The 10,567-nt window shown below is 39.9% G+C and overlaps 1 protein-coding gene across 1 annotated transcript; it reads left to right on the top strand.

Annotated features, from left to right (window-relative positions):
* The first annotated feature begins 5,406 nt into the window (after positions 1 to 5,406).
* LOC105056193 (sugar transport protein MST6-like) lies at positions 5,407 to 9,247 on the top strand. Its single transcript, XM_010938305.4, has 4 exons — positions 5,407 to 7,232; positions 7,347 to 7,669; positions 7,773 to 8,402; positions 8,581 to 9,247. The coding sequence occupies exons 1-4, from the start codon at positions 7,100 to 7,102 to the stop codon at positions 9,031 to 9,033; spliced, it is 1,539 nt and encodes a 512-aa protein (XP_010936607.1). The 5' UTR covers positions 5,407 to 7,099; the 3' UTR covers positions 9,034 to 9,247.
* Positions 9,248 to 10,567: the final 1,320 nt, after the last annotated feature.

Raw genomic sequence — 10,567 nt, 5'->3', positions numbered from 1 at the left:
TTTTTTATTTCGTTGCTATTTTTGCGACGAAAAAATAGTTTCGTCGCTAAAAATTTTAATTTTTTTGCGACAAAATTTTTATTTCATCACAATTATAGCGATGAATTTTTTATTTCATCATCATTATAGCGATGAAAATTTTCTTTCGTCGCCATTATCGCGACAAAATTTTTATTTCATCACAATTATAGCAACGAATATTTTTTCGTCGTAATTATTGTGACAAAATTTTTGCGACAAATTTTGTTTGCGATGAATTCCATCGCTAAGTTTTACGATGAATTTTATTTTCATCACAAAAAATTACGACGAAAGGAAAGTTTCATCGCAAAAAATAAGAGAATATTTTTTTTAATCATTATATTTAGCGATGAAATTATTTTTTGTTATAATTTTAGCCATGAAAATTTAAGCTCTTGTGATAAAATATTTTCGTCGCTAATACAGCGTATACTTCGTCGTCTAGGTTTACTATTTTTTGCGACAAAATAAAATCATTTCATCGCTAAGGTCTTTTGCTACGAGGCTTTCTCTACAAATTTTTAGCAACGATATATTTCGTCGCAAATATTTTTAGCGACGAAAATATGATTTTTAGTGATGAAAAAATTTCATCATAAAAAATTAAATTTTTTGTAGTGAATTCAAACCATTATGTTTTCATTGCGCACTCTGATTCAATCCACTGGTACACGTATGTCAATTTAAATTTCTAAATTAGATCATGATCAGTATAAATCATTGTCCTAATGTCCCTAGTGTTTACCCATCTACACTTATGTCTGATTCTATATGTCATATAGTTTATCCATTTATGCCCTGATACCATATTAATTGTCACGCCCTCAACCTGAGATCGCGAGACAGAGGTCGCGGCAACTGCCGCATACTTATGAAGAATTCTCTCTATAAGCATGCAAGGCATCTCATCATGATATCAATGCATCACAGTGAAATAAATTCAAATAATTATTATTCAATTTTAATTTAAGTAATTAAATCAAATATTTTATATCAAATAAAATTTTAATAAAATAATAGATCTAAGTTCAATGAAATTGACAATGCTAAATCTTGCCTCTAAAAGCTCTATCCCAATATTATTTTTCACGCTCGTAATTAATTATCTGAATTTAAAAAATAAAAAAAAAATAATGAGTTAGATAGTCCAGTAAGTAACAAATATCTCAACTAGATATTTCAGATATTTATATAATTTTTAAGAACAATGTTATGAATAAACATAAAAATATATTTCATGCTAATTCAATGCAAATCCAATCTTTTTAAATATTCACATATAATATAATCATAAAATCGATTCGAATCAAAATACTCATAACTCAACAGCCTCGACTATGATCAATATTTAATCCTCATTGATGGGATCCACCAAATACTAGTGCACAACCTCCACTGGCAGGGTCCACTGAATACTAGCGCACAACCTCCACTGACAGGATCCACCAAATACTAGCGCACAACCCTCACTGGCAGAATCCACTAAGTACCAATGTATAATCTTCATTGGTGGAGCCCACTGAAATATAGTTAAGCTAAGAGCATAAATCCGATCTGTATCAAAATACTTTTGTATCATAACATACAATAATTTTCACTGAACATATGCATAATCAATAATCCATAGTATTTCAGAATCACTTTTCTTTTAAAACATAATTTCATAAATCATGTATAATTCTAAGAATAATTATATTTACTTTCAAAATAAATATGAAATATCTTGAGAAGATGATTCATTACTTACCTTTACAGACTACCGAGCGAACCGATCGACTAAATTCTAGGAGATTCTTCAGTATCTATTATTCAAAAATTATATTTTTATATTAATTCTAATTTAAAATTAAATCTAAAAAAATTTCAAATCAAAACTCCATTTAAGATCAGATCCTTCACTAAGCTCGATCAAAATCATCAAAATGAAGCCTTTCACTACGCTAATCTTAGAAGGATAACTTTGGAGAGAGAAATCCATCAAGAGAGAGAAACAATCTAGAGAGAGAAAAATCTAGAGAGAGAAAGTAGAGAGAGTTCAATATTCTATAGAGAGAAAGAAATGGTTCAGGTTAAAGGAAGAGAGAAGAGAGAGAAACTTTCTCTCATATTTTTTTTTCTTTTTCTTTTCTTTTTTCTTTATCTTTTTTTTTCTTTTTCTTCCTTCTTCCCGTGGCCTCCCATGGGTGAAACAGGAGACTGTGAGGTCCCCTCATAAGGTTGGCCGATCAGCGATCGGTCGGCATGAGGATGGCCGGCAGCCGGAGGAGAGCGCACCGCCATCAAAAAGAACCCAAAATCGTGGCTGGCGGTGACCACTGGCGTCCCAAAAACTAGAAAAAAATCGAACTTTTATTTTGACAAAATCTAGCGACCCCGGTTGCCGGCGAGCATGCACATTGGCACGGAAAGGAAGGGAGAGAGAGGAAAGGAAGAGAACCATATGCTTACCTCGAGCTCCGATGATCTCTCCGATAAGGAATCACAGCGAGCACAGTGATGGTTTTTATGAGCGATTTCTGACGATTTTCGTCATTTCGCTCTGAGATTCTTTGGTGGGAAGAAGGGAGAAAGATCTTCCCATTAAATAGAGCCGGAGGAGAGGAGTTTGACTCCCTCCGATAAGATTTCCAACTCCAATTAGGAGCTGGTCGGGAGAAGAACAAGACTCCATGCGGGAGTCTTCTTCATTTTTTTTTTTTTTTGTTGGGCTTTGTGGGCTGGGTTAAAGGCTTACATGGGCCGGGTACTACAGATTTCTTCAATACAATTAATATTTGCTTTTTCCAATAAAGAGATCATATAGTTGATCGGATAGTGTGATCAGGATGTGGCCTCTGCACAGCACTTCATCTTCCTTTCTCTTGTTGTATGCCACCTTTGTTGCTTCAGTATCTTGTGGTGTTGGTTCCGGAACATCAGGCACATATGGATCGAGCACATATGATATTTTCAAAGCAGTGAGTAGGAACATCATTTTATCCTTCCAGCAATTATATTTGGTTCCATCGAACCTATCCAACTTGACGAAATCTTGATTCAAAACCTTGAAAGCGGACTCCTACGTAGTCTCCATTTCAATAGATCCTTACAATTGTTAGAACAAAAATAGTGTGTCTATGTATGGGATAAGAGAACGCAGGGCTTAAACAATCAAATGACTGTAGAAAAGTGTGATTCAAAGTGTGTAGGAATACTTTCTGTAAGGATCTATTGCCCCCACTAGTTGCTGCCGGGTTTAGGCAATAATCCCCCAGGATATGATGAATCACAATAGCGGCGACCAGCAGGTATCGACACACTTTTTTGGAAAGAGTAAACAAGAGTAATTTTGTGATTTGAGAGAGAGCAATGGAAGACAATTTCTGAAAATTAGGAAGTGTAGAATAAATATACAAAACCAGAAATTCCTCCACTAATTTATAGAAATCCAAGAGGTGTGATTCCAAAAGATGTTTCTTTTCATGTTTAAACTGAAAAGACATCTTTATTAGTCTGAAAAAACTCATCCTTAACGTTCAAAAATCAGAAAATTTAAATTAATCCCGAACAGGCGTCGTTTGCTACATAAAATGATGCCTGTGTCATGCCCAGGCAGTAACTTTCGAACCTTGCGTCCGGAACTGCCTATGATGCCTTTTCACTAACTTTTCATCCAGTTTTTGAACGCAATCAGTTTTGGATGCAGTCTCTCAGTTTTGGACGTAGCCTCAACCTCTCATTTCCAACATTTCTTATTTCAAGCTTCCAACATAAAAAGAAGATCCACAATGTCTTTGATAATAGGGTGGATGCACTAGAACATTGCGGGAGCTGAAGCTCCCTCGGCATCTACGCCATGAGAATATTGCTGCTTTGAACGACATAATGATGCCAGCCAACAGGAGAAGCTTCAAGGATGTATATCTAGTTTATGAGCTCATGGATACTGATCTGCATCAGATTATCAAGTCTTCACAGGCACTCTCTAATGACCACTTCCAATATTTTTTCTTTCAGGTATGAATCCTCATATAGGCCTTCTAGAAATGTCTATTTCAAAATAATTATTCCTACTTAGGATCATGGTATTTGAAATTACTTGCTATGGAGAAGATAAATCTATAAATATCCTTGCGATTAAAATTCTGTAGTTGGTTTCTAATACCGGGACTAACCTCAAAGTGGTGGTTGATGGGAAGAAATTTTATTTAAAAAAGAGAAATTTTTTGTGCACCACAAGCAGTGTAGAATCATGTGAACCATCCATGATGATTGATTTTCGTATGAAATCGATAAATTTTTTTTTTTTTTTTTGATGCATCATATTTTAAATCCATACATGAATTAACTATTGCAGACGATGCGTGCGGTTCGTAGACGATGCGTGCTGTTCTACACTGCCCCTGATGCACGAAGAAGTTTCTTCTAAAAAACCCTTTAGCGTAAGGCCTGCAAAAGTTTCAAAGCATCCAGGCACTGTTTTTAATGCTTTCTATCACTTTGTTTCCATGTCACGAGTATGAGATGAGAAACTTTATAACCGGACTTGTTTCATGCAGTTAGCATGTATAATAATTAATTTTAACAGTGAGAAAACAATCTGCCTTGTGAGCTCACGGTGACTCAACGAAAAGAAGAAGAAAGAAGAAGTGAGAATGAAAGTGTGAAGAGGGAGGAAATCCAATAATGAACTCTGTATGTTCAAGTGCTACTTAATGATTTTATATACAAAGTGAAATATTATCAAAATAGTGCATTGGCATGGATTTAGAATCCGAATGGGCATATGTTATGGTGTACTATTCAATAATGCGGAAAAGATATCGGGTTACACTTAAAATCTAATTTTCAACACAATATAATTTAATTTATATGATAAATTATATAATATTACCGTAATCATTTTAAATAGAGAGGAAAACTCGGACTTTTATTTAAATTATAGTAATTCAGCAATTTAAACAACTGAAGCCCGAATTTTCTCATTATTTAAAAAGATTATGATAATATTATATAATTTATCATAATTTATCATATAAATTAAATTATATTGCGTTGAAAATTAGATTTTAAGTGCAAATCGATATCTTCTCCACGTTGTTGTTGAGTAGTACATCATGACGTATGTCTAGTTCGGATTCCAAATCCATGCCCTGTTTTGATAATATTTCACGTCATTAAATAGCATTTGAAAATACAGTGTTCATTATAGAAGTTTCTTGCCGGCTGCATGAAACCAATCCGGTTATAAAGTTTCTCATCTCATACTCGTGACATGGAAACAAAGTGATAGGAAGCATTAAAAACAGTGCCTGAATGCCCTGAAACTTTTGTAGACGGGTTTTTTTGAAAGAAAGATTTCTTCCCATCAACCACCACTTTGAGGTGAGTCTCAATGTTAGAAAACTTTCGCTTCCCTCCTCTTCCACCACAGAGATTTCCTCCGACGATCTCTCCCTCCGGCGGCCGGCCTCGGCCTGCCGCTGGACCCCTCTCTCTTCTCCTTCTCTCTCTCTATTCCTCTGTAACTCTCTCCCTCTCTCCCCTCTCTCTTCTCTTCTCTTCCCCCGGTCCTCTCTTCCTTTCCCCTCCGACTGCTTCCCTGCGATGGTGAGAACGTCTCCGGTGGAAAGCCGGCTGTTCTAGAAATCCCCCTGAGATGAGCCCCTCCCCTTCTCTCTGCTGCTGCCGGACCTTCACCGAGCTTCGCCCGTCTTTTCTCGCCGGAAGCCCCCCTCGCCCTCTCTCTGATGCCAGCCATCTGGCACCCCCCTACCTCTCCCTCTCTCTTTGATGCCGGCAGTCGGGCACCTCCCTCTCCCTCTATCTCCCTCCCCCGCTTCCTCTCTCGTTTCCGGCCGGGTGCTGTGATCCACCACGGCCGGCCGGCAGTCGCCCCCCCCTCTCTCTCTCTCCCGTTTACTCTCTCCCTCTGAATCTCTTCTGCTCCTCCTCTCTCTGTTCCGGCACCGAGGCCTGTTGCGGCTATCGCGGCTGTTCCTTTCCTCCGGCGGCCGTTGGCCCCTCTGACGGTCGGCGCCGGGCCCCTTTCCGTCCCTGTCCTGTCTTCCCCCTCCCTCTCTTCTCTTTGAGTTCCGGTCCCTATCGGCGGATTTCTCCCTCCGGCGGGCGCCGGACGGCGGAAGACCAGGTCCCCCTCTTTCTCCCTCTGCGCCGGTCCTGTTGAGATGGGCCAGCTCTCTCTCTCTCTTCCTACGGTTGCCGGATGGAGGTCATTCCCTCTTCCGCTCTCCCGCTGGTTCACCTTCCTCCCTTCCTCCCTCTCTCTTGTTTTCTCTCTCCCCCTTCCCCCAACCCTCTGTTTCTTCCTCTTCGCTGGACCTTTCGGCAGTCGCCGGTCTGTTGCCAGTCTCGGCCTTTCTCGGCGTTTCTCTCCTCTCTTAGATGCCTGACAGATCCGATCATTTGGGCAGCCGTTTCCCTTCCCTAGGCTGGTCGACGATGCTCTCCTCCTCCAAGACGTGGTGGTCGACGATGCTCTCCGCTCTGCGCTCCTCTCCCTCGGGTGTGGTGGTTGATGACGGTCTCCTCTCGGCGTTCCGCTCCTGTCGTGGAGATTCTTTTGAATTTTAATTTTTAAAATTTGAAAGTTAGTGTTTTTATGTATTGGAGGTTTTGAATTTAAAATGTCTAAAAGAAAAAAAAGTATAGTAGTTCAGCATGTTTCATGATCCCTGATTTTGCGATCTTGTGGATGAAATTATCCCGGAAACCATGATTCTGCCGCCGAAACCGCGAACCATTTCCGATCTCAAGCTCAACTATAAATACCTGAAGGTCCATTAATTCCCTGCGAGAGGCCAAATCCCCATATTCCTTCACTTCCGTTTCTCGAATGTCTAAAAGGAAAAAAAAGTATAGTAGTTCAGCATGTTTCATGATCCCTGATTTTGCGATCTTGTGGATGAAATTATCCCGGAAACCATGATTCTGCCGCCGAAACCGCTAACCATTTCCGATCTCAAGCTCAACTATAAATACCTGAAGGTCCATTAATTCCCTGCGAGAGGCCAAATCCTCATATTCCTTCACTTCCGTTTCTCGCTGTAGAGTAGAAGCTTTAGGATTCAAAAAAAAAATGGCGGGAGGTGCAATTGTGAATACAGGAGGAAGCAAGGATTACTCGGGGAAGATGACACTCTTCGTATTCCTTGCTTGCCTTGTAGCCTCTAGTGGTGGCCTCATCTTTGGATACGATATTGGGATTTCTGGTAATCTTCGACATCCAAAACTTCTTTAACTTTGTCCAACTTATCCATTCTGAGCAAAACATTCTATTTATGGGATGTTGTCATAATTTTATCATTTTAACTTTGCATGGATAGGGGGAGTCACGTCGATGGAATCATTCTTGGTGAGGTTCTTCCCTTCAGTATTAAAGAAGGAGAAGGAGGACGTAAGCACCAACCAGTACTGCAAGTTTGATAGCCAACTCCTGACAGCATTCACATCTTCTCTCTATCTGGCAGCGTTGATCGCATCATTCTTTGCATCTACAGTCACAAGGGTGTTTGGAAGGAAGTGGTCCATGTTTGGTGGTGGGATCACCTTCCTTGCAGGTTCCGCCATCAATGGTGCAGCTGAGAATGTCTTCATGCTCATCCTTGGTCGCATTCTACTTGGTATTGGAGTAGGATTTGCCAATCAGGTCAGAATTAAAGTGTCATTCCATGAAGTCCATTTAACACTGAAAACACATGTAACCTTTATACTTATTCACTCTGGCCTTCTTTTTTTCTTCTAATTCTTAGTCTGTACCACTCTACCTCTCCGAAATGGCACCAGCCAAGCTACGTGGGATGCTTAACATTGGCTTTCAGCTTATGATCACCATTGGCATCCTAGCTGCTAATCTCATTAATTATGGAACTGCTCAAATCAGTGGTGGATGGGGGTGGCGAGTCAGCCTTGCCCTTGCGGCCGTCCCTGCTGCCATCATCACCATCGGCTCACTGATCCTTCCTGACACCCCCAACTCCCTAGTGGAGCGTGGGCACGATGAGCAGGCAAAGGTCATGCTCAAAAGGATTCGTGGAACTGATGACATCCAAAGTGAGTATGAGGACATTGTGGCTGCCAGTGAAGAGGCCAAGACCGTGCAGCACCCTTGGTCCAACATAATGAAGAGGAAGTACAGGCCTCAGCTCACCATGGCCGTCTTGATCCCCTTGTTCCAGCAACTGACCGGCATCAACGTTATCATGTTCTATGCCCCGGTGCTATTCAAAACAATTGGGTTTGGCAGTGATGCCTCCCTTATGTCCTCCGTAATCACCGGTCTCGTTAATATGTTTGCAACTTTTGTCTCCATTGCAACCGTCGATAAGTTTGGTCGAAGAATACTCTTCCTCGAAGGCGGGTCGCAAATGCTCATAAGCCAGGTATACATATATATATACATATGGAGAGCTAAAATTTTATTTTTCACTTCTCTGTGTACCCAGTTTGACTCATAGCTTAAACATTATCATTATGGTAACGGACAATTAATGAGTAATTCTAGATATATAGTTCTAGTATTTCTAGATCAAATGATTCACTATTCTTTTCGTGGCATAGATAATTGTGGGGACTTTGATTGCCATAAAATTTGGGAACAATGGAGAAGCGACACTATCCAAAGAATATGCGTTCTTTGTGGTGCTCTTTGTCTGCATCTTCGTATCTGCCTTTGCTTGGTCATGGGGCCCAATGGGGTGGCTGGTCCCTAGTGAGATTTTCCCTCTGGAGATTCGCCCGGCGGGTCAAGCCATCAATGTTTCTGTCAACATGTTCTTTACCTTCGTCATTGGGCAATTTTTCCTTGCCATGCTTTGCCACATGAAGTTTGGTCTCTTCTACTTCTTTGCTGGGTGGGAGCTGCTGATGACCATCTTCATTGCACTATTTCTTCCTGAGACCAAGAATGTGCCCATTGAAGAGATGGTCCTTGTCTGGAAGAAGCATTGGTTCTGGGGCAAGTTCATTGCTGATGGAGACATTCATGTCGGAAAAGTGGACACTGGTGTGTGACATATCTGAGAGATGTGATAGATGTGAGAGTGATCAATTCAGAATAAGCTTCGAATGTATCGATGAGAGTTGTTCACCATGGTTCTTGTTTTCTCTCCCCAATAACGTACTTCAATACCAATTTTCCCCAAGAAAATGCGCAAATCTCGATATCACATTATATAAAATATACGTAATTTATGGATAAGTCGCATACTTCCTTAAACAACATTCTCCTCCTCCTCCAGCTCATCTCTTCTATGTTACGAAATATTTATGGATAAGTCGCATCCGCGTTGTAGCATCTGCTAGTACGAAATATGCTGAGAAAGACTTTCACATAGGTCTCCAGTTCTCTCCCTTCAAGGCATACCTTTCACCTATCCATCAACAGCCCATCAAAAGAACAAATACTGGCAACAAATACAGAAATTCCTTCTTGGATCGTCGTTTCCTGATGGTTCATGGGTTTCTCAGAAGTGCTAAAATGGCAGTTTGATAAGGATTCAAAACAAAATATGACTGCGAATCTAGTATTATGCAATTTGGTGAAACTTGAGAGCAAAAAATGCTTCAACTGACAATAAACGTGAATTGGCATATAAGCAGCAATTAGAACATAGCCCAGCGGTTGCGCCCATTTTTTGTTTGGAAAATGTTTTCTGAATCTTATAGTACTGTTTCTCTGAGTGCTTGACGTAGGTAATTCTTGCATCATTTCATTAAAAACGATTGCGAACAACTCCATTGTCATTCTAACATGAAAAATAAAAATAAAAATTCATCCTCAGCAGCTTCCTCACCCTCCCACAACATGTACACAATTAATCAGAGGTTCCGGAGTGGTAACGTTCAAGTGACCATCAAATTGGTAAAAGCCTTTCAAAGTGCCCGTTAGAAGAGGAAGACAGGAAAGAAATACATACAGGAAGCAGGCAAGGCACGATTGAGCTATAGTTGAGGCTCGATTTTTTTCTCCCTGTAGCTGTTGTGGCTTGAATCCATCGAACATTGTGTAGCCCACTAAAAGCATATGGGTTGAACTCTCTGAATGTGTGCATGCACGTACACATGCACGCGTGCGTGTGTTTACGCGCACGTCCACATGCACGCATGTGCAATTACATTTCTGAAGTTTCTTAAATTCTCAAGTCATGAAAGATGATGTTGAACTGAGTAATAAGTAGAAGAATTAAAGAGAATGAAAAGCATCAAACAATAACAAAGGAAAGATCACACAAAGATCATATTTTAGTTTGAATCCTCGGAATTAATTTAGAAGGTTCGGCACTTCATGGGTAACGTGACAAATATGCATGATAACATACCATCAGACGTGTGATAACCTTAGGTAAAAATATATATGTGTTGGAAATTAAACTTGATTAATAATATTTATTGTATAAGTCATGGGAGATTGAAAGTCATGATAGATGAAGAGTAATGTATCTTCATGTTTTTTAATGCATGAATTGTTATGTTATGTGAAAAATCATTGTATTAATGTTTGGCAGATTACTATAGGATATGTAAAGGGTTGTCATGAAGTCTATAT

This window comes from Elaeis guineensis, chromosome 13 (assembly GCF_000442705.2).
Source record: "Elaeis guineensis isolate ETL-2024a chromosome 13, EG11, whole genome shotgun sequence".
NCBI classification, from domain to species: Eukaryota; Viridiplantae; Streptophyta; class Magnoliopsida; order Arecales; family Arecaceae; genus Elaeis; species Elaeis guineensis.
Note: the sequence above shows the minus strand (reverse complement) of the source record. Positions and strands in the feature narration are given on the sequence as shown.

Coding starts and splice junctions, on each gene's coding strand:
- LOC105056193 (XM_010938305.4), top strand. CDS start 7,100: ATGGCGGGAGGTGCAATTGTGAATACAGGAGGAAGCAAGGATTACTCG. Junction 7,670..7,772: donor GAGTAGGATTTGCCAATCAG/GTCAGAATTAAA, acceptor TCTAATTCTTAG/TCTGTACCACTCTACCTCTC. Junction 8,403..8,580: donor CGCAAATGCTCATAAGCCAG/GTATACATATAT, acceptor TTCGTGGCATAG/ATAATTGTGGGGACTTTGAT.